This window comes from Gymnogyps californianus, chromosome 5, assembly GCF_018139145.2.
Source record: "Gymnogyps californianus isolate 813 chromosome 5, ASM1813914v2, whole genome shotgun sequence".
Classification (NCBI taxonomy): domain Eukaryota; kingdom Metazoa; phylum Chordata; class Aves; order Accipitriformes; family Cathartidae; genus Gymnogyps; species Gymnogyps californianus.
Window position 1 is genome coordinate 48435883 of NC_059475.1, and position 25381 is coordinate 48461263.

The 25381-nt window shown below is 34.9% G+C and overlaps 1 protein-coding gene across 1 annotated transcript in view; it reads right to left on the reverse strand.

The window, feature by feature from the left end:
• CEP128 (centrosomal protein 128) overlaps nt 1-25381 on the reverse strand; it is a 134715-nt gene that overhangs the window by 89958 nt on the left and 19376 nt on the right. Inside the window, exons 8-12 of the mRNA XM_050897610.1 lie at nt 19323-19439; nt 9077-9163; nt 7494-7568; nt 6081-6213; nt 4216-4376 (exon numbers count right to left, since the gene is read on the reverse strand). Of these exons, the coding sequence (XP_050753567.1) occupies nt 4216-4376; nt 6081-6213; nt 7494-7568; nt 9077-9163; nt 19323-19439 (573 nt within the window). The remainder of the gene's footprint in view (nt 1-4215; nt 4377-6080; nt 6214-7493; nt 7569-9076; nt 9164-19322; nt 19440-25381) is intronic.

Sequence of the window (25381 nt, forward strand, 5' to 3'; positions counted from 1 at the left end):
TAAAATGTATTGTATACATATGTACAGCAATTGTTAGCATGTTTTGCATTGCAGTTACTACAGAAAATCCTGACTGTGGTATATTGTCTCTTCTCAGTCTTTACACAAGACAATTCCGGGTCTCAGTTTTTCTAACCTGATTAATTTTATTGCTGCATTTTCATAGTTCCACTGCTAACAGAACCAAGGGGAATGGTATTAGAATACTCATGTTAACTCATTCACCACCAACATAACATCAAACACTCTCCTCCTGCTTTAATATCTGAAGATTTTTATAAAAGAGAATTATGTTCATGCAACACTTAAAAAGTGTCATTAAAATTAGTTACTAAATCCTCGGGTACAGCATATCAATGCTCTAGAGATCTGAATACAAGTATTATTTTCAAAACTAATTAAAGTTCGTATCAGCCCTCAGACTGCAACACCACCACAGATATTTCACTTGACAGGCTCTGGCTAGAGATGACACAGAACAGAGGTGATTAACAAACTGAAAAGCAGATGCAACGTTTGCCTGAAGTAAAACAGTTGTGCATCTAGTTTTCTACGTATCCAACATCCCAATATGTAATCTAGCTTCCAATTTTCATAAGAAACTGGAGGGAGAGAAAGAGGCCAACATTTTCCAGTTAGAGCTTAGTTATTTATCTGAAGTGTAAACTAATCACCACGGGCACTAAACATGTGATTCTGCCACCATTCTAGTAACTCGTGTAGTTTGGACTTCTAGTCCCTAGCTTGACTACACATATGATACTTTTGACCTGCATTTTCAACACCTAATTTAAAAATAAAATCACAAACTGCAAAACAAAATTAATTCTAGGTATAGAAAACACAACACGGTGTATTCAGTGCAACATTCCTTAAAACTTTTATGAAAATCTAAAATGCAAGTGAGGATCACTCATTTGCTACCATTTACAGAACTAATGTCTTATATCACAGTTATGTGCAAACAGTCTGTACTGATAAGAATACAGAAAGCCACATTTCACCCCACCACACTAATTAATTAGTCACCTAAAGTGGATCTATATGTATTTTTCTCCCTCCTCTCTTTTTTCTGCCCTGTATCTCAGCAGTGCAGTCATCAGATTCTAATGCTATGTAACCATACTGCTTGTCATTGATACTGTTTTCAACAATGCTATCCAAATCATGCACCTAATTATTTATCTTACTAATTTTTCCTGAATGCAGACCTCAAATATTAATTTATTCATGACAATCTGATCTGCATCTCTTGCCAATCATATTGTCTCTAACCATCAAGAACCATTAATCCATAAGGTTTAGATTTTTCATGCAAGCATAAATTCTGTGAATTGAATAATCGAAGATGCATGCATTCAATCAATCCAGAAGTGTATTCATTCAGTAAAAGGTATATTGCACAAAATCAATTTCTTAAAGTGATGCCTTCTCCATATTTTTCCAAAGCTTGAACTGCTACTCATTCTGACAGGTAACGGTTTATGTAAATATAAGATATAGCTAAAACACCTTTTCCCACCCCTCGCCCCACCCACACCCCCAGGCTGATATGTGATTTTAGATAGAAACTTCAAAGTGAATAGCATCCGTACATTTTAAATCTATCTGCAGCACTATTTCAGCATTTGAACTCCATTGACATGGTGATACAGGCTGGTCTGCAAAGTTATTGATTTCTCTTATTTTGTAAGAATATCTCTTTAAATTTAGAAAAGTGTTACTTACTGATTTTCAGATATCTTAATTGGCTCATATAATGAAAATAATTAGCTAACAGTTTCATCTTCAGAGGATGAAAAAGCCATAAAATGAATTTTAATGAGGATAAGATCTTCATTAATCTTCATAAGACTGGAAGACTTATATTACTGAAGAATTCTAACCTTAAATAAACAAATCAATAATTTTCCCTCAGAAAATTTGAAATATTTTAACAAATTGACTGTCTGCTGTTACACTTTACTGGATAATATTGTAAGGCTACTTTGAGCTAATTAGAATGAGAAGTAATTAGTAAATCAGACAATTTTACAAGCATAAGAGTCTAAAAATGCTTACGGAGAAACTAGGGTATTGCATCTTTATAATTTGTGTACTTTGTTTATTTCTTAGCCATAATAGTCAGGTCATAATAGTCAGCCATAACAGCCCCATATCTATATAGTTCCATGCAGAAAAATATATTTAAGATAGTTGCATATATTTGCAAGATCTTACAGAAGCATCCTCAGGTAAACTACAGCAACTGAAATAAAAATTTTCTCTATTAAATTTAAAAATTAATTTAAGATTCAACTCACTTCTAAACAGGAGTTTAAGAAAGTGCTTATAATCTTTTTCATCCTCTCCATTTTACATCATATTATGAGCTTACGGCAACTGTAAGGGACTAAATGTATGACACACACAACTCAAATTGTTGAAAACAATGACATTTAAATAAATCAAAATTAATTTCTAATATCACATGTACACCAGAGGCAAGTGCAGTTACATCCTCCCCACTACACACTCAAGTCAAACATTCACTGGTCACTTCCAACTGGGAATCAGACTATCTGACAGGAGCAGCTGTTAGAACAGGCTTGACAAAATGCTTTGTTAGTACATAAGTTTAGAAATTCACATCCTTGCATTCCTTGATGTCTCATTAAAAGAAAAACACACTAGCTATTTTCCTGTTACTGCCTCTGTAGGAGAATGGCAGTGGGAAGCTGATAAGAAGTACAAAGTATTTTCTGTTGAGATAATCAGGGAAGTAAAAGATTTCTAACTCAGAGCAATGACAATGACCCCAGCTGAGCACTCTTCCATCAGTATTTTCACAGAGCAGGAAATTAGTATTAGAACATCATTCTGACCCTCAAGAAAGCATGTTCTACAAGCAGAAGTTTAAAAAAAATTGGTTTTCCATGGGGTTTTATCCCATTAACTCCTGCCATCAAAGTGATTAGAATTTCTCAGGCCCCACAAAGAAAACCCAGCATGTTTCGGGTTAGTCTGGAGTTATATTGGCCAGCTAGAACAGAAACGCTGATGGGCATCAGGAAACGAGTTCTGCTTGCGTTACCCTCTATAGAAGCACTCTAGGTCTTTTTAAACCTGTTCAATGACCAATTTTCATAAAGTATGTAGGAACTTATTTTGAGACTTCAATTTTTTCCAAATGTAATTTGGTGTATGAGTTTGATTTAAATCGGCACAGAAATTGACAACGGAAAAGAGCAGCAGAGGTAAATTGAACAGTATAGTCCTGTAAATCTATGAAAAGACAAAAAAAATAATTCCTTGAATTCTGAAGTGATACACCACCATTTCAAAGAAAAGTACCTTCATTAGAAAAATAAACACAAAATACAAAACCCCTGGCTTACTGAATGCCCCAATACAAGTACAACAAATGTTAAGTACTTGACTACTGAAATCCCACATAGGGTTTTGAAAACATCCTTATTTCTCCTGACAGTCATGAAAGACAGTAGAAAACAGTTACTGTTCAGGGATCTTACTACCAATAACAAATCTAGTCAAGATCCAAAAATACAGAAATCTCCTGTCTTAAATAAAAAGGCTACTGCCACCTTATATCTCATTTCATGTTCAAGGTAACAGTCTTCTAACTAAAATTCCAGTGTCAGAGACTGCTGTTATTCTTTTCACAGAGAATCATTTTCAGTAGTATGTGTTTACCATAAATAAGAATACTAATACTTATTAATATAATTACTCTATTATTATATTGCATCTAATTGCTAAAAAAAGAGCAGTTATGATCTATTTTTATTAGTCTACTGCACTATCTCATAGAATAAGGTATCCCAGTTTGTTTAAACTTTAGTTCTGAAGCATGATGGAATGGGGAATAAGGAAGTAAATACTAACTTATAAAAGTAATTCCAGAAACCATTGTTAATGGTAACTGCTGATAAAATCAGATCACCTTTTCTTTGCACATAGGAAAGAGAAGTAATCCAAACCATGAATTCATGGGCGATAGCAAATACCCTTGGTTTATTAACGAGATGGGAGAAAAAAACCTCTGCAAACTCAGATCACCTTTTAAAGTTATTTATAGAATAAACTAAGAGCAGCATGACAGTTACTCTTAGTTTTAAAGGTTACTCCCTAATCTGGCATATCACCTACCTTAAAAGTATGGGAAATTATTAAAAAAAAAACCACACAAAAACAACAACAAAAAAACCAACTTACCTGTATGTGCATTACAAGCTGTGCTTTCTCCTTGTCCTTATGCTCTATGCATCTCTTTAGTTCTTCTACCTCTGACATTACAGCATTATGACTCAGCTTTGCTTTAAGCTCCAAAATATGTTTCTCCAGTTCTTGCTTCTCTCTCTCATACCTTTCAGCTACTATAAAATAGTGAGAACAGAACAATAGGGTCAGTAGAAACACTGACTTGTGGTAAATTATTTTTTTCTCATTTCTCTTCTGGCAATTTTCTTCTCTACCTGAGACTATTCTACAACTACTGATTTTGATCAAAGTATCTGTGAAAAATGGCTATACCTGTATCAGAACGTTTTACTGAATGAGACAGTATTTCTGTTTATCCTGTTATTTTATAAGGGTTTTCCCCTCTTTTAAAAAATAAACAAACAAACAAAAAAACCTAATAAAATAAAATAGGATGGAAGAAACAATAGGGAAATTCTGGTGTCAATGAAACTTGGCTACAAACTTCAAGGCCAAGATTTTATCCCACCAGAGTAATACCTCCTGATCTGGAAGTCACACTATCTGTGAATTTTATGTCTGAATCCTACAACTACAATAGAAGTTCTTGATGACAGTAAGCTGTAAATTTCCTCAGCCAGAAATTCAAAGGTCTTTAGTCATAAACAACTACTAGAGGCAAAGAAAATTTCCATTTGTATTCTTCCCATGCATCTTTGAAGAAACAGAAATAACACAGTAAGGAGAAACACAACTGCATAAATTATATATGTGTATATCTTAACAGCTCCAGTACTTTTTTTTTTTATTTTCTTCGTATTTTTACAACAGTTTTGATTTATAATTATAAAACAAAAGGAAAAATTAAAATATGCTTTCATTAATATGAAGGCATATTGTTTCAAATAAATTCACTTTTAAGCAGATACATTAACATGACTGGAGAAAAACTATTAAAATTACTATTTTGTGCTACATTTCTGAAGCTAAGCCATGTACAAAATCCAGCCATTTTCCAGTGCTCTGTATGAGATTTGTAAAACAGGGAGTCAGAGTCTTATTTTAATAACCAAGATAATTCAGTAGCTGAAGTATGAAAATATAAAAATAAGTCATTAACCAAACCAATTAAACATTCACAGAGACACTGGACTTGGAGTCACTATTCCTCTATTATCTTGAGCAATACATTTCTATGTTAATAAGGAAAAAGATAAAGATTTTCTCTAATGCCTTTTTGATTACGTTTGAAAAGTTTAAATATAGATAGGTAATCAACAATGTAGCGAAGACCTTGTTAAAGTGGTAATTTAATATGCAATTACATCTTGAAATTGTATAAAGTATTTTTCTTCTAAATATCATTGTTCCATCTCTAAAATTCTAACATACTGCAAACAGAAGCCCTGACCGCATCATACTGGAAAATTTTCTTAACCTCTCTGGAACATGTTGTTACCCCTTAAAAATTCTACCAGAAATTCATCAGTCTTATTAACCAGCTACATAAATGACTTTTGCTATGATTTTCAAGACGGTAGAATTTAAACTGCAAATGGACTGAAATGTAAAATTTCAGAAAAATTATGATTTAAAAATATTTCAAATGTTTCTTCTGTAAAAACACTATCCACTTCACTGAAATTCTCTCTAATAATCTTTGCTTTAACTATGCAAATCAGTATTTTATCCTAGATTTTAACTCTCATTGCTATTTATTTGTTAATACTCAGGTTCCAGTACTTATTAACTTAAAGCTGAGGAGTTAAATGGCTGTTTTTGTTGGAAACAGTAGAAGAATTAGACTGAAACTCAAAGACAGAATTAATGTCCAGGCTAACTAATTTGCAGACCTCTAGTGCAAAGTATGAGAGTTGTACCTGTTCTAATTCTGCTGTCATCATCTTGTACATCCTGGTAGCTCTGGCGGTGCATAGCAACATGTGAAATTTGATGTTGCAACTCTACACGGTCGTCTTCTGCTCTCAAAAGTTGGGAACGAAGATCCTCAATCTAAAATGCATGAACAAGTATCAAATGTTTAATGAAAAACAGAATGAAAGAGTAAATAGCGTACTTTTATTAAACACTACAAAAAACAAAAACAGACTATACACAAGTAATATTTATAAATAAATCTCAGGAGTACTGCAGATGGTAAACAAAAAGACAAATTACTTCATAATTATAGGCCACAAAGTGATTATTCAAAATTAAAGGAAACATTTTAATTTATGTTGACCACAGATGAGCATTAATTTCTCTAGACCAAACAAAATGCTACCATTTTATATGTTGCAATTGTCTTTTTACATTTCTAGTGAAAATACCTATACAAATTTATTAAGCAATATATTTTATTTAAATTCTACTCATTAAAAATACAATGTACTTATTCTTAAGAAACATAGGGGCTTTTTACATTTTTCCTTTCTATCATATACAGTCTAGCACTTACAAAGATGACATTGTGTACAGGAAAATAGAGAAAAAATGACATACTAAAATTGAATTGAAGGAAAATAGCTCTAACTCATATTACCTATATGTGATATAGCACTATATTCCATGCAGTGAGTTAAATTCAAAACAGTAAGACGGTAATTCAACACATTCAATACAGGAATACAACTCAAACTTCTGCTAGATACACAAGTCAAACAACTAATGCTAACAGATAAGTATGCCAATTGCCTTCTCCCTATTTATTTCACTCTTTTTCCCCAGCTCCTCTGAAAGAAGGACTAGAAATGTTTAGGAGAAAGGACACTTTTCTAAAGCTACAATCCTGGTTCCTGCAACTTCTAGATTTAATCATATATGCATCAACAGGTATTGTTTATAGCACACTTTTTCAGGTGTTTGTTTTTTATATATTTTTATCACATCTTAGTATACAATACAGCAAATACTTCTAGGTCGCTGGTTTCTCTGAATTCACCAATTACGGCATGTGCTTCGCAAAACAATAATTACTAATATAGAAGTTGTTTTAAAGCATACTATGAAGGGCAGTTACAAATAATCTGTTTATGTACTTAAAAAGTACCATAACTACTACCACTACTATAATTATTACATATGAACATATATACATAAAAGTTTAGAAAGCAGAAAAAGTATAACAAGAGCTCAGGCCACATATTTTAGACTCTTAAATCTGTCTTTCCGTATCTCCTTCTTCCCTTCCCAAAACAATATTATCAGAGTATGAGATAAGAAGATTAAGCAAAAAGACTCAGACACAGCCTGATATGAAAATTTTAGGATTTTCACCACACCAAAGCAGTTACCTGATGCAAAAGAGCTTCTCTACTGTCTTGTGATTCATTCAACTTTTTCCGGGACTGCTCCAATTCCTGCTCAAGCTTTCATTACAGAATATGATGAAGAAAGAAAAGCAATGTATGCATCATAGTACAAAAGTGTATTTTAACTATTTAGTTCTGGCACAAATTAATCAATATAAGCATCTGTTTAAAATGAGGTATAATATACACAATATTCTTATTTGTCCAAAATTTTAAAGCAAACTTTAATTTGTACTAAATTCCTGCTATATTTATTTAAATTACATAAAGAGAATTTAACTTACAGTCTATAATTTTTGTACAATATTCTATATCACATGAAGATACAAAGTGATATATATAAACCAAAACAAAAAAGCACGAAAGCAAGTTTTTACTGGGTGAAAAGTAAAAGAAAGGAAGATAAACTTTTTTGAAAAGTTTCAAAAACATTGTCCCTGGCTTTGAAACATACTTTCAAACTCAAATTAAAATTAACAATGACTTAACATTTGAAGTCACCTGTGTTACTGAGTTTATTCGTAAAAGTGTTAAACACGACATGCATTGGTAGACCTGGTAATTGGTAAATTCTGTGTTTTTTCTGTGTTGTGCAAGAAGATGTATTTGAATTATTCTGGAAACAAGACGACTGAAAAATTGAAGTGCCCAGAATTTCATACAATTAGAATTTTTCCTAAAAATATTAAGAGAATTTAAAAATGTTTCATCAGAAATAGTCACCAAACTGAGGACAATTTAGAAAAAAAAAAAAACAGAAAACAAAAGCTACAAAATATTTTCTGACTTCTACCACAAATAGTTCAAAGATCACAAAGATCCACACGGAAATAAATATAGTTTTGGACAGCAGAAATTGTTATTGCAGAGATAGCAATCTCGAAGAGGATGTTGAGAGGCTGGCAAATAGGCAAAGTAAACAGGACCAGCATTAGCGGAATGGAGAAAGTAACATAACATAAAACACTACATAGATGGTTTAGCATAAAGGGGTGTAACTTTGAAAGTATTGAGAAAAAGGCTAAACTCAATGTAAGAGGAAAAAAGCTAGAAAAAGTGCGATACGGTCCTAGCACCCTGCCAAAACAGAAATATATGAAGTCCTGTTTTCTATGAACAGGAAGAGAGAAATATGGCAACAGATAGTTCAGTAAGAGTAATTAATAATAACCATGGTGCAAAATAACTAGCATGCGTTAGTTGCAGGGATGAAGAAAAGCTGCATCTCTGAGCTGCTGCAAATAACCAACAGGAGACTGTGTATAAATTCAGAGACAAATCAGAGAAAGAAATCAAGGATAATCTCCAAGTTATAAACTTGTCCACCTGGCAGGGTGGAAGAGTCATTAGAAGTAACACACTATAGCTAAAGAGCTTTGAAGGAAAGACAGAAGTTCAGCATAGCTATATTCACAGTGCCTCTGATGCAAAAACCCCCCTTGTTACCTTAAAGAGTAAAGAAAGTTTTATCCCGCTGGTTTCTCTGAAAAGGCAGCATATACTGTAACATATGATACTATACACTTATTTAAAACCAAACAAGAAAGGAGAAAATTAAGTCTTACTTGGTTCTTTTCACTTTCATATTTCACAAGTTTATTTTTCATGAGTTCTTCTGTTTCATCTGCTTTAGCACCTTGCTTCCTTAAAGCCTTTAGAGGAGAAAAAAATATATTGTGAACATCATTATAAAAGTTACAGAAGTCTTCTTTGTAAGTCTGTTAAAATTAAAGAATCTGCTGATATATTTAAGAAGATCTAGACAAATGTTTTCTGCCTATATCTAATATTTCCATGTGGAGCCAATGTATATTGTTATGAAAAAATAAATATAAATCCATGCATACATAAACACACCAATGCACAGAACAGGGTCAAATACAAAGTCAAAACTAGCACTAACATCCTTCCGACATATAGAGCTCTAGACGCTCAAGGCTGACCCCAAACACTTTGAGATGAAGGTCTAAGAGGCTCAAGAGATCCCCTACAGATAAGCTGTGAACATATCAAATGAAAAGAATATATTCTCTAATATAAAATATGCATGATATGAAATACAATGCACAGGAAAACACTACCATAAGGTTGTGTTGGAAGCCAAAAAAAGGAAAAAGTTATTTTTATCTGAATCTGGACAGATGCTTAGAATTGCAGTATTAAGACAGAATCAGCTGAAACTTTCCTGATCAAAAGTTACTGACATTGATGTGCCCTACTTTGAAAAAATAAAATAAAATAAATCCATGGGGACTTCTCCTGTCCCCCCCTCAAACTGAAGTATCTAAAACCATGTACATTTTCTAAAGCATCTTACAAAAATAAAATTGCATTGAATATCAATTTCAAAATCTTTTCCCTCTGCAAACTAACTCTATTTGCAGAACACAGCCAATCACTGGCAAAGGAATGCATTAGACATCACAGACATTAATGACACATACAATTTGCAACATACACAACCTAAGTTTGTTATGGCTTGAGATATCCAATGTCATTGGCTCATCTTAAATATCACTTAGAAACACCAGCTGACAGAGATCACTAGCCATACTGACAGAATTTGCTGTGAATTTGAGTAACTGTTACATAGATCTTGTTTCTTTGCTGCACAACACGACCAAGCGGTTTTCACACTAGCCACAAATCAGTTAGAGATCTTAGCATATGTCTTTTACTTTCATCCAATATCATGAAGCATAAGTACATCTACTCCTTCCACCATTATTTGCTAAAACTACAACAGAACAACAGAAACACATAGCTTGTCCAGAAAGAAATGCCTTTTTCCCAGTCTGTTCTTCCTGAGAAGCACTTTTATTTTACATTTTAAAGGAATATCTCGTTAAACAAATATCCCTGAAATTTGCCCCTATAATTGGTCCAATTTCATTCAGTTTTTGAACATTTTCTCTTCACTGTATACTGGGGAATGATTTCACTGTATGAAAACAGAAGGCAAGATATCAACCAACGTCAGTGAAGCCAGGCATTCAGCTTTAGAAGTTCTGCTATTAAAAGTAGCTTTGTGGTGAAAATAAATGGATTTATATACTTATCTCAGTCTTATATCCTCACCTCAGGAAACATAAGGATTTCAGTATAGTTTGGACTACTCTTCTGCTTGAACAGTTTACACTAAAAACTGAGATTGTGGAAGATATTTATTATAACTATGCCACTGAAAATATTATGCCACATAAAGAATTATGCTTTTAATCTTACTGATTCATAATCAGATACTGTAAAGACTGTAACATATTTAAGACATTTCTCTAAGTATTCAGTACAGATTCAAATCTATCATTCCAGTCAACTATAAAATTCAACACTGCACACAGACCTGACACACTCCCATTTTACTCAAAAAGACTCTAGGGAGAATTCCCAAAAAGCTACATGCACAAAAATCAAAGATCATCACTTCAGCTAATGCCATTATTGCACAAGTTGTTTGGGTTTTTTTTTTTTAATGACTAGAAGTACCAGTTCAGAACAGTCTACTAGGGATATATGATGTGTACTAAGTGCAATTGATCTTCATTTTTACTAGCAAAATCAGAAGCTCTGTTATACACAGTCAACCGTATGCCAATCTTATTTTTGGCACTAAATTAATAATTAATATAGGATCAAAAACGCATGTTTCATGTGCAGGTTTTGCTAGAGATGTCAGCATCACAAGGAAAATGTTAAAGCTGGACTGGAATTAGAAATACTAGGAAAATTTTCAAAGATTTCCCTCCTGAAGGCAAAAAGTATGTCTCCGAATCAATAGTACATCCTAATTCCCAGAAGAAACCACAGAAATTAATATGCCATTTCAACTTATCAGGATCACTGAATGATATTTCGGCTATTAAATAGCAATATCTTCAAATAAAAAGGCAATTTTTCCTATCACTGATACTACAAATATGATGTTCAGTTTTATTTTCTGTATACTGTAAAAATAGCCCATAACCATTTCATTTTTAAGAAAAAACCAGTTCATATATATATCAGAGTTGAAATACTACAAAAAACAATGTTACAATAAATTAAACATACCACATGTACACTGCTTCAACTGTGAAGCATGCATTTTTCCAGTAGGTGCTAGATTGGCAATCAGTTAACCAATCAAAATGTCATTAAGAAATGGAAACATCTGGTCATCCACAGCCAGACAAATATCAGCTGTTACTGATGATTCAGAAACTGCATAGGTAACTGTTAATTCTATGTCTTCCCTCCTTCTTGTATGCCTTTTTAAATAATTCTCTCACTGGTTTGTGCCACTCTTGTTTTTTTCTCCACTAAAGGTTTCTCTATGTAAGGTTTCTCCTGGGAAAGGAAGGGTTAAAGAAAAAAATACCATGTAAAGATCCAACTCATTATTTGATTTCATTTGCTGTCTCCAGAGAAGGGGTTGGGGGAGTCAAACAATCAAAAATGGGAACTAAGAAGGGGAGGCTGAGGACAACAGTTCCAACACACTCCTCCCTGATGGCTCCCAAGCAGCAGGCAGACACCGCCCAGGAGCACTCTGCCTCGCAATGCTGAAGCACCAAGGAACCGGCCTACAGTCATTAGGATTCCCCCACCAAGATCCTCCTCTTGAAAGCATTAATGTCCAGGTTGGCCAGGAGGAGGCTGACAAGGAGGTTGATGAGGCCTTGGAGGGGGCAGGCATGGAGGAGGCCACAAGGAAACAGAGAACTTCCATGTAAAGAGGTCTTCACAGCATGGTTTTGGGATGGACCAGCTAGATGTTACACTGCCTGCCTAAGTGGTCAGAAACAGGCTCTTGCCCCTGACAGGCTAGATAAACTTTTGATTTGACCTAGTAGAGCAATTCTTACAGGTCTTTTTAAAGAGTTCACTAGCATAAGACAGTATTAGAATACTAACATACCTGGTATACCCCAGATCAACATACCTCATCCATATACAGTATATCGAACCTCGAAACTTCAAATAGATAAAATTATTTACTCCCTGCTAGACAGATATTTTTTCTTATATATGGGGAAAACTACGTGGAGACCTCTGTAACAACAGTTCTCAATCTTTCCAATTTATGAAAATCTTCCAATAGCGAATCATAACTTATACTGCAATTTAAGCCTACTAACTTTTCGTAGGGTTTGGGTTTTGTTTGGTTTTGTTCTTTTAAATAAAACCAGATTATTTGAAAGTAATGCACAGACCACAAACCGAAATTTGCTCTTTCAAAGTAAGACTGATAAGTGAATTATATTCATACTAGCAGAAACACACAAGCAGACCAGCCTCATGCTGTATTGTAAAATAAGGCAAAAATGTACCGCGTCCTAATCTGAATGAAATTCTCGCCCTAACTTGCTACATTAACAGCTAGCATGGGTCTGAGTGTGCTACCTAGACACACCAGCCAGGCATTTAAAGACAGACTGCCTAGATATTTCAGATATGTATGAGACTTGCTCATGTTCCAAGACAGAGTCAGATTCAAACTACAATCAAAACAGAAACCATTAGCCACAGGTGGCATAGCATAGAGCCAAGGAGCAAGTATCAATGATGCATTAAAACATCGAGATGGCTCAGAGCACAGATCAAGCATATGTTTGTCTAAAAAGATCAGAGATAAAGACATGCAAAAAGAGAATTTTCAGTAACACTTTTGACCGTTATCCCACTCTGTTGAAAGTCCACCAGCCTCTTGCACTTCACAGTATGTGTAGTGTGAGGCAAACAGAATCTAAGTATCCAGTTGCATGAAGAAAAAGGAAAAAAATGCTTCCTGGCCTATCCAAGTTATTAGCTTAAGACATAACTATAGTCATTGCCTTACCACAGTCAGTGGGTTCGAAATGTTCTATAAAGATGATTCTGTTCACCTAAAGCGTGTGAAGCATGAACACACGGACTCATTTCACCAAAATCCAGGAAGCCGAGCACAGGAATTAGTAAAGTCATCCAAGGACATCCAATGCATATAAAAGCTGTTTAAAGCCCATTTTTAAGAATGATACTTGATCTAGTTTTAGAAAACGGATGCATAAATGCAAACAAATAGTACAAGGTGATGGTGTCTTCATGTTCAAAATAAAGCACTGAAGAATCTCAAAATAGTTCTAGTTTACACAATATATATTTTGTTAAAGCAACCCATATATATGTGTCAGTAGCACTGGCAAGATGAGTATATTTGTTCTCCTTTCTAAACAGAAACATGTTTGTATCAGGAATATAGAAAAAAGTGAAGATGTATGATTTGCATGAATTTCTGTTTGCTAATTGCAGTTTTCTAATTTGCAGTAATTACTGTTTAGACAGTGTTTAAACACACCAATACACACTAAGTTAAAAGATACATAAAAATGTAGAGAAAACAATTTTTATCCACCTACACGCAGCACATACAGATTATAGATTAAAAATAATAACGCAAATTTAGATGTTAAAGATGCAAAATTTTATATGTCAAGCTTTCTTTATGGCCAGTATAAAACTAGATATCATCTTCATTAATAATCAGCCTATGATTATAATAATAGTGCAATACAAATAAAAAGTTTGCACATCATATAAAAGACAGACAGAAAGACAAGACAGAGAAGAAAGACTGAAACAAATGTCTTGTCATGTTCAGTTAGACCCTGAAAATATATAATTTAATAATTGAGATTTAGGAAGATGATTCTCTTAAGACGGTAAAATACTGACAAGGAGTGGTCAGTTATGGGCACTGCACTTTCCTTAAAAATATTAACTATTAACATTTAAACCTCATAAGATTTCTTAATTAAAGCAACTACTGATCAAATCCAAAAGTCAAATTTGATTTTGTTTGGTTTGAAATGTATAACAGGCAAACTAATGAAAAAACTGTCTCATTAAATAGCCACAAATGCTTTAGATAGCATTTCTTTGTAAATATTCAGGCCGTATTAAATGACAGGATTTCAGAACTCAGTCCAAACCCTACCCTCCCTTCCAGTAACGTTACTTGGGAAGCATCTTGGAGAAATAAAAGGACAGAAAGAGACTTTAATAGAACATTACATCCACACAATGATCACCACAAGACTGAGGCCACTGACAGAGCTAAGAGTCCATCTAACATATAATTCAAATTACAAAGGACAAGAAACAGAACAAAGTAAAAAGCTCTTCTTAAAAACTATGTAGCAACATGCTTCATCCAAATAACAATTGCAGCAAAATATTTAGCTATTTACTTTATTCTCACTAGGGTATGCAAAAGTACACAAAGCAATTCAAGTACATTCTTTCTAACATACAGCAACTTAAGCTACAGAGATACACACCATGCCCTAGGAACATTTATATGGTATAAAGACTACTTTTTGATACATTCCTCAGTACATACTGTCCACACACACTTCAAGCTCTCAGATGGAAAGCTTTCTCTTCTAATCAGTATTTGCAGGAGGCATGTCTACCCCCCCCCCCCCAACATGTTGTATTCGTATAAATGGAAGACCATGTCCTCACAGTTCTCAATCCCAGAGTTATTAAAAGAAAGCGGCAACAGAAGATGATGGGCAATGGAAGACAAGGGGCAACTGGGCAAATGGCTAGCACTCCCCAAAAATTCAGGTCATGATAAGCAGCATTCTGTTCTTAAGGGACTACCCATATGCATATTTACATGTGTGAATTCAAGCACTCCACTTCAAATGGAGTAGGGACCAAAAAATTCCAAGACCATCACTATCGAGGTTAGTATTATTATTGCAGACAAGCGTCATTAAAGAAAATTAGAAAAATGAAACCTAAATTGCTACCATCATCTCCAAGCCTTCTTGCAGAGAACCAGCACAGATATTTATTAGAATTTACTGGCTCAGGTTTGCCCCTAAATATGTTCATGCTTCACCAGTGTAGGACATCTCACTCGCTGGAAAGCAGCTTGGCTGCTTCTTCTGATACTCCTGATACTTCAGGCCAAACATAAGCCACCACAAGAGGAACAGCTGATTAAAAAGCCAAGCTGCAGAAAAAGTCAACTAGCCTCTCCCTATGTTGATTGTGTTCATTATGAGTATTTTCATCTACAATGTCCCCTAAGAATCTTTGAGTGAGTACACACTTGTATGGATGTACCAAATGAAGAGATCCACGTTTTTCAGTAGCCAGTCCTCAGCATCATTCTGTATATCCCATGAGAGATCAAAGGAGTGCACTGATGAGACTCTTGCAGACTTGAGAATAGTATCTGCAATAGCTGAGTGTCAAAGCAGCATGAAAGAACATATTTCACAACAAGGAATAAAACCAGCAATGTCATATATTGTGTTAAGAAGTTGCTGTTCTTAGTGTACAATGTCGTCACACTTCAACTGTAAGGCAGTCAAGAAATAAGTAAGCTTCCACACTGGAGTCTCTGAGAATCTCTGTTCTTGAAAATTCTCTCACCTATCAAGCAGCCTTTGTGGCAAATGCTACCACCAAGTGATGGGTGATCAGTAAGAAAAAAGTTAAATGACATCAGATATTTTACACAAAACCCAATGATTCTTATCAGGAATTTTATTATTGTCTTTATTTTTTTTTTAAATAATTACCTTGTAGGCTTTGCTGAAATTGCCTACTTAAAATATAGGATATTAAAAAAAAAATCATTAAAAATGGTGTAAACTATTGAATTCTTCTAACAACTTTGCTCAGAGATCTTTAAAGCCAAATTTAATTTTGTCTGTAGTACAGAAAAATAAAAAATACCTTAGCAAAATACATCAAACAATTACATTGATCCAAGTAATGAACAAATCAACAATAAGCCAACTACTACTCAGCTTGAAAATACATTGTTGAAATGACAACCTTTTTAAAATATTCATATTCATAAATTTTAAATATTTCATAGTCATAAATTACATTATTCATTCTATTTGGTTTGCCATACTGAATCTAGTCATCTGTAACACCACATACAAAGAAAAAAAGCTGAAAAATCAAAACCCAGAAGCTTAAAAACTCAAGTCTGCTACATCCAATTCTCAGACTGTTTTGGTGTTGGCATTTTTTCCTGTTTGTTTTTAATTTGAGATTAGATCAGTTCTAAACTTTTTGCCTCCTTAGATATTCTCATATTCCTATTTCTTCTATAATTTATTTTCCATAACAAAGTAATTTTCTTCACAAAGCTTTCCGACATAGCAACCTCTCAGGATGATAGTACACAGAGAGGCAGCGTATACAGGATCCAGACTATTTTGCTCTCAAAAACAAGTGTTTTTCAAAAGGTAGGGCACAAGGTGGTCCAATTTGCCAACATGAGAGCTAAAGAGCTCAGCCAACTGTTCAACAGATATTGAACCTTTCCTGATAAATACAAACACCATCCAGAAGTGAGACCGTTTTCTACCTAGAGAAGGACAAATTAAAATGAATGTCCAATGGGAAAGGAAGATGGAACAGCTGGATGGAAGCTTGTAATAAGGGTCTGAGATCTAAGGACCTTAGCAATATTGGAGTCTAAAGACATCTGGCATGTAGAAAGTTGCAACTCTGTCACAAAGATGTTCTCCAAGCTGTTAAGACAGCTATGAGAGAACAAGCAGCAGGAAGAGAACAAGCAGCAGGAAGAGAACAAGCAGCAGGAAGAGAACAAGCAGCAGGAAGAGAACAAGCAGCAGGAAGAGAACAAGCAGCAGGAAGAGAACAAGCAGCAGGAAGAGAACAAGCAGCAGGAAGAGAACAAGCAGCAGGAAGAGAACAAGCAGCAGGAAGAGAACAAGCAGCAGGAAGAGAACAAGCAGCAGGAAGAGAACAAGCAGCAGGAAGAGAACAAGCAGCAGGAAGAGAACATACTGTTTGTTGCTACTGGGAGTGTAATGGTAGTCTGTGTTTCAAGTGTGATACTGTCTCCATATTCCTCTGTAATCTGTCAAAGAAAGATTGCCTAATACCTACTGAAAAGAGTTCTGTTCTACACTTGTCATCTGACACCACCAGGTTCTATTTTGCATGTTGAAGGTTAGAAGCTCCTGAAAAATCCATAATTCATTGCAACAGGGGTAATTTATGTTTTATTAGGATTTACAAATACAGTGACAAAAGTCCAGTCCAAGAAATCCAGAGTCATGACTGAGTTCAGCCACCCAGAAGGATGATCTGGAGATATGAGCCCCTGCTTGAGAGAGTGAAGATAATCACCACCAATGTGATAAGCCTGTGCCAGGTAGGATTGGCTCGGGCAAACTCCTAATAGTAAAAGCTTACCAAGTAGACTAATAGGTGTTGAGCTTTCCTATAAACTGAGAATGAGGACTACATATCAAAGTTTTGAACAGTGGTGTCAAAAAATCTTTTAAATAGAAAGGGGCTCCTTGGGAAAAATAATTTACAAAAATATGCACGGAACAAAATAGAATTTGCAAAAGCAAGGATTAAAACATCTACATCTACAGCTGGACAGCTTAGGAGAATGGAAGGTCAGGGATGTACTTAGTATTTCATATTCATTTTGCATGAAATTCAAGAGATGAGCTACTAGGAAAAAAGGTATCCAGCTTGAGGGCTCATGATCACATAGCCAATCATACGAAAGTCCCTGAAACACATTTGAATTCATTCACCTGAATTCAAGTTTTCCTTCTAAGGAAACCATGGCGGCGTCAATGTATCTTTACAGATACAAGTCATTATCCCTTTGAAAGGATAAAAAAAAAGATTGTTCCAATCTGCAGATAAACACTATCAAATGACACCAACTCATTTCATTAAGCATGCCTCTACCGGACTGAAGGCACAACCGAAGAATCTAGAAAGGGACGTAGGCATATTAAAGAGCAATGAAAACTCTAATAAAGCACTCTAGTTCTTCTCACCCACTAGGACATCAATAGGGGGAAAAAATGAAACAGTAACTCTTTCTGAAATACTAGCAGAAGCCCTACAAGCATTTTGATAAACAATACTTTTTATCTGTATCGAAAGAGCATCTTACCTTCTTAAATATGACCTCTTTGAAGAGTCTCTAGCCTCACATGAAATACAAAGCGTCAATCTAAATTAAGGTTCCTCAATATCACTGCACAGTATAAAACAACTGCCTTCCATAAAGCATGTATACTGTCACTAATACTAAAAGTGAAAAACAACGAATTGCACATTTTTTCTCAACTCTAGTATTCTATTAAATAGTTAGAGATAACATTGCAAATCATATCTTAAGGGGAGTGAAATAAAAAGTTACACTATGTTAAGAAACAGATTTTCCAAATAGCAGTAAACTCAGAAACAGAGACGTATTTTTCATACATTTCCTGAAACAAGCAGAAAAAAGCTACTAGCTGTCTCCAATTTTAATTCATAATATAAACATTCATATTTGTCTCCTAAACAATATTCTATACTTCATCAGATACTCTTGAATGAAACTGTTTGAAAAGCAATGAAAAGCTGTCTGGCCACTACAGTGCATTTGATTGCTTGTTGAAATAAATTAAAAATAAACTGCTTACTGAAAGCAAAGTTTACATTTTAGAAAACAAAATGTTTTAATGGAGACAACCAGCTAATGACTTGCTTTTGGTTGTTTGGGGTTTGATGGAGGGCATAGGGGGTTGGGTTCCTTTAAAGAATGTTTGTGCCAGTTACCAAAAAGATCTAAACATAAACAAGACAGTATCATGAAGAATAGAGAGTGTACTTGTTATCATCTGGTCACCAAAACAAGCAGAGCTGGACTGATACAATTAAAAGAATGTGCCAAAGATATGAGCACTTTTGCCAGTTTGACAAGTACAGGCTTACAAATGCAGCACGTTCCTAACTTAATCCTGAATACACAGGAAGTTTTCATTTGCATACCTCTTGTAATTGAAGAGACATATGTCCCAGTTGGTCCTGGCGCCTTTCTACAAGCTGTCTTTCAGTACGCATTTCTTGTTCTATCTCCTGAAGTCTTCTCTCTACTCGTTCTGATACCTTCAAAAGGAAAAAAACCACTCTGCAGGAAATTAGTGCGTCTGTTACCACATATTAAGACAACGATGGCAAAAAAGGTAAACAGAGTATAGGGCAGAAAGAGAGAATGCAACTTTTATTTTATTAAATAAGATTTAGAATGGTACAGAAAATAACTAGTTACAGCAATGAGTACTCTAGAAGTACTCAAGCAGGGAACTGACCTGCTATCTTGCTAGCAATATCCTCCTTCAGGTATATGTATATTTTTCTCTACAGTGGTGGTTCTACTCAGGTGCTAAATATCTCAATATCAACTTGGTGCAGCCTAACCTGAAGCTGCAATACAAAAATCTTAGGTTCTCTGCCACAGGCCTGATTAACCTCTGGAGAGTCATTTCTTTTACATCTGCAGTCTGTGAAACAGACCAATGTTTGCCTCTTTCATACTCTGAAATCTGTGAGTGAAAGGTAGTAAACAAGAGCTAAGTACATGAGAATGACTGTAATAGCACAGAATAATTACATCACTTTAAGCCTTTTTCCCAATATCTTGTGAATCCATGTACGAACTAATACAAATAACACTAGTTATTCGTCAAAGCAATTTGGATTATAAACATAATAATTCAGCCTTAAACTACAGTACCAGAACTACTTTATTTTTGCGTTTCAAGCTGCTAGCAGACAGCACCCTCTTGTGGGCAGCAAATCGAATTTATATTGTTAAAGTTGAAGATTAGCAAGGAAAATATTTATGTATCATTTCCTCCCTACCTTAAAACTAATTATTTTAAACAGTCACTAGAAAGCAATATATCTATTACCGAGTGGTATTTAGATTAAAAAAGACAGACTTAACACCATTCAACTACTAGTTTCTGATGTATGTGGAGGGGAACAAGTTCTCATCTGTACTTTCACCATTAAGCACGCTTCTACTAGCACTAGGCATATGCGTGGATAGAAAATTTTAACATGAGCACCACAGTTATGTAGAAAGAGAAACATAACTAAGGTTACATTTATATTCTGGGCTTCATGAGTACATCAGGTTTAAAGAATGAAACAGTCTTCTGCTTTACAAGAGAATACATTAGTTTGAAAACATTTCTTGTTTGCACAGCCATATGAATTTAGAATTAGCTTACAATTTAGAATTTTGTATTTTCTCTTAAAACCATCAGGAGATGCTCAAACGTTGTACTGCGTCAAACCATGCTCTTTCATGTAAGTTATGAAAGCTCTGCAGTCATAATCCAGCCTAATTACTTACTACAAACTAATGTATAAAAAATAAGGACCACATCACATTTGTATTTGTTTTGACAACTACTACTTAGTGTTACTTCTAATAATTCACTAAATACTCCAGCTAACAGAACAATGATACTATGTAGCAGAAACAGAAAATAACACCTTGTCATTAAACTTGTTATATCTTTGCTGAAAACTGGGAAATACCTGTATCCTTTTTTCTAGATATATCTAAAGTACACAAATGAAACAAAGTCATGTTTTTACATTTTAAAAAAATCTTGGCTACTTGTTTCTAAAGGCAGAAGCTTTCTCAGCGCTCTCACACATCTTTTTCAAGTGAAGTTAAGCAAGAGAACACTAAAGCTATTAAGAAAGAAAATGTATAATTTAGACTTGACAAAAGATCCAAAAGTAACATCACCCCCAAAGACAACATTCAAAAGGAGAGGTCAGTAACTTCCTCACTGACACGGGTGTAGTTCATCGCATACAGAGAAGATGACATGACACAAGGCAGCACTAGGCAAGCTTCAGACTCCTGCAAACTTCAGATTTCATTGCAAATTATCACTAATGCAGAATGAGCAAGAAAGTAACATTTTACTAACTAAAAGACATCAAGTGATTTGCCTTGCCTCTGACTTCTTTCAACTCCCTCCAGAATACAACTGTTACCTGATTTCTAACAAGGTACTGAAAAAGGTGCACTCATTATATTTCTCAGGTGCACAGAAATTTCAGAGTTACAGACAAAATCCTCAAAAAAAACCAACCCACACCAAAACAAACCACCAAACATTTTGGTGCTACGCATAACTCATTGGAAAAAAAACCTCAAGAAATATAGTTAGTATATATAGTATATCGTTAGCTCATATTCTCTGTGCACAGAGCACAGAAAGAGGAGGCTGGAAGGGACTTCACAGGCTAGCAAACTTACTGCCTGGCTAAACACATGACCTTTTATATCTCTATCATTTTTCTACAAGTCTATCTAACCTGCTCAAAAACATTCACGGGAAACTTCTACAGCCTCCCTAGACAATTCATTCCATTGCCTCTAAAATTACCTGTTTTTCCTTAAGTACAATTTTAGTCTTCCTTGCTGAATTTTACATCTATTAACCTTGTTCTATCCTCTAAGCCACATCCAAGACTGGATACTGGATTTCAGTTCTGTTTTCCAACATATCTGAAGTCCATCTGCAAATGTAACAAGCATCTCTATATTGCATCATCTAGACTATTAATAAAAACTTCAGAGAAAACCAGATCAAGAACACCAACACCTAAAATTCACTTCACTAAATCCTCTAATTTTAACAGTGAACAGCTTACTAGCTACACAGGTATCTGGACAGTTGTGTGTTTATTCTAGACTATATACAGTTTTACCGTATTTTACTGAAAAGCTTATTAGAACAGCATATGAAATTCTGTCTAAACAAAACTCCAAAAAATTGCATCAAGATATAGAAGACTACTGCTTCATCCTTGTAAATTCCTTCTGTGATGTAAGAGTGTAATTTTTCTTGACAAATCTGTGTTGTCTGCTACTTAAGTTTCTTGTTTGCTCTTGGATGTTTACAAATCAAGTTCTGGAAAAATAATCAATCTATTTTCTCCTTTTTCAAGATTTGCCCCTTTTTCAATATTCCAAGAACATTTTTTTCTAACTCACCCCCACAGTTGTCCATGAATACTCCAAAACAGCCATTTAAGATCACTTCAGACGGTTATTTAAGTTTCTTAGCTAATCTGCACCAAGTTATTTAAAAATATTTTACATGCCTGCCTTCCCTCCCCCCCCAGTATTTCAAGCTGAGGTATTACACCCTCATTGCTGGTTACTAACTTGCAGCTTAACTTTTTGTCAAATATCAAGGTTAAAAAGGTGCTAAACCAGAATCAACTTTCTTGGCACACTGTCTCAGTAGTTTCCCCTCTTCTGCAAGGAACAGACCAATTACTTTGGTCTCCCTGAGAAATGGTGATGTATTTACAAGTGAATCATCATCGCTCTTGATGTCTCTTTGTTGGTGCATCCTATTATCTACCACTGTGGCCTTTCCACTCTCACATATTCACACTATTTTTTATGACTGTTCTTATTAATCTAATTTAGTTTCCGCTCTCTGCATTCTTTCCCTTTGTGTCTGAAGTAAATACAGAGCTTCTAATTCAGTCAAATAGATATATTGCTATACTTCCTACACTTTGTTGTCAACTTTTCCTTTTTTAGGATTTCCATAGAACATGTTTGAATATTTGCCCAACTCTCTTTTCCTCCGAAGACTGAAGTTTTTTCAGCATGTAACTAGTAATTTCATAAATAAAAATTTTGCAACCTCATAAACTATTCCAAATATGTATGAAATAACAAAAGACAGTAAACAAAGAACAAAACTTAGACTATGAGCAACTTGATTCCCTAAAGCAATCATGTTTTCCATCAAATTTTTGTTGATTTTTTTTTTGTAAGATAGAGCTTGGCATACAGAATGGTTGACTATTAGTTAAAGAAAGTTGTTTTAGGATAAAGGAATAGGTACCACATTGGTTAACATTTCTTCAGAAGGAAAAGTACTTTCTGGTAGACAAAATGCTTACTATGAAACATTAAATTAGCATTAATTCTGAAAAAGATTGAACAAAGGCAGCCTCATAAACACTACTTTTAGCCTACTTTATAAAGAACAATACTTACGAGATTATGGTCTTTCATTTGTGCATCTCATTCCCTAGCCTCCCCAAAACTCAGCTGAAATTGGCCAATAGATTCAAATGTTCAGTTGTTGTCAAATATATTTAGACTTTGTGAGGAGTTTCAAGAAAATAAGATCCTAGACAGAGGTGATCTCATAAATACCCCATTTAGGGAAACAGGGAGAACTCAGCCTTTGTTCCTTTGTTTTGGCTGTCAGCAAGGTACATATATTTAGTCTGAAATTAAGTATTAGCCTATTTAGCATTCTAAAAAAATATTACATTGGAAGTACAAGAAAATAAAGCTAGCAGCAAAGTCAGAACGATGCAAAGGAAGTGTCATGGGACTTTGGAGGTGTGTCATGGTGAGGAAGTCATATGGTAAGAACATGAAAGTTCTTGTACAAGGATTTAGGTAACCAGGATACAATATAAGTTTTTGTAGGTGTCATGGCTTAACCCCAGCCAGCAACTAAGCACCATGCAGCCACTCGCTCACTCCTCCCCGCTCCCAGTGGGATGGGAAGGAGAAAAAAAAAAAAAAAAAAAAAAAAAAGGTAAAACTCATGGGTTGAGATAAGAACAGTTTAATAACTAAAGTAAAATAAAATACACTACTAACTAATACTAATAATAATCGTAATGAAAAGGAATATAACAAAAAAAAGAGAGACATAAAACCCAGGAAAAGACAAGTGATGCACAATGCAATTGCTCACCACCTGCTGACCAATGCCCCAGCAGTGATCTGCCCCTCCCGGCCAACTCCCCCCTGTTTATGTACTGGGCATGACGTTCCATGGTATGGAATACCCCTTTGGCTAGTTCAGGTCAGCTGCCCCGGCTCTGCTCCCTCCCAGCTTCTTGCACACCTGCTTGCTGGCAGAGCATGGGAAACTGAAAAGTCCTTGGCTTAAGATAAGCACTACTTAGCAACAACTAAAACATCAGTGTGTTATCAACATCATTCTCACACTAAATCCAAAACACAGCACTGTACCAGCTACTAAGAAGAAAATTAACTCTGTCCCAGCCGAAACCAGGACAGTAGGGTGACACAAACCCAAAAGCATTCAAGTGATAAGGGAGAAGACTCGGAAAAGGTGGCAGAGAGCACGCAAGTCCATAGCAAATTAGGCTTTATTATGTTGCCCCTTGCAACAGTGCAAAAGAACCAAGTACCATCACTTGTGGCTTCCTCTGCATTCTCTGGAAAAGCTGCTGTGTCACATTCATGTCCTAGTAGTGTTTAGCAATAAGACTTCCTGGAATGCAGTAAACTTACTTTCTCCATTTTGGAAAATTTAGCATCATCACACTATCACAAACTGGCTCGCTTATCACCACATTTTCCAAATTATTTGTCATTTGTGCTATGGAATAGCAGAAGTCCCAACACAGGTCCCTCCAAATCTGAGGCCAATCTTCTGATGTATTTCTATGTTGCAACCTGCCAACAGTCTCCCTGGTCAAGATGGATGCAAAAAGCCTAATACATTCTTTCTCCATTCTCTCCACAGATGTTATCTCCCCTGAACACTCTTTCTAGTTTCATCATCTTTTTACCTAGTGATACTACGGGATTAAACAGGGTTTATCAGCACATATAACTTTGCACCTTTTTGTCAACTTTTTTTTAAACCTGCCTTACTGCATTATTTTTATTTAACTGCTGAATTTCATCTAACCTTTGTACTTCTATCATTTGGCTATAACTTTTGGAAGGACTCCTTTTTACCTTGTGTAGTTACATCAGCTATCTTTTGACCTCCTTCATGTCTTTTAATGTATTTATTTGAAGTCACTACTGTAGTGTATTCAGATCACTTCCACCTTGTCTGGAAATATTCTACCCTATTCATTCCCCAACATTTTTCTAAGAAGCTTCTTTACTTTTGTGCAACCCTCTTTTAGAAACCAAACATTATTCTAAGAGGTTTAACTTTTTTGCTCCAGTAGGGATGCCAAATGTAAGTTTGTTTTGGTCATTGTTACAA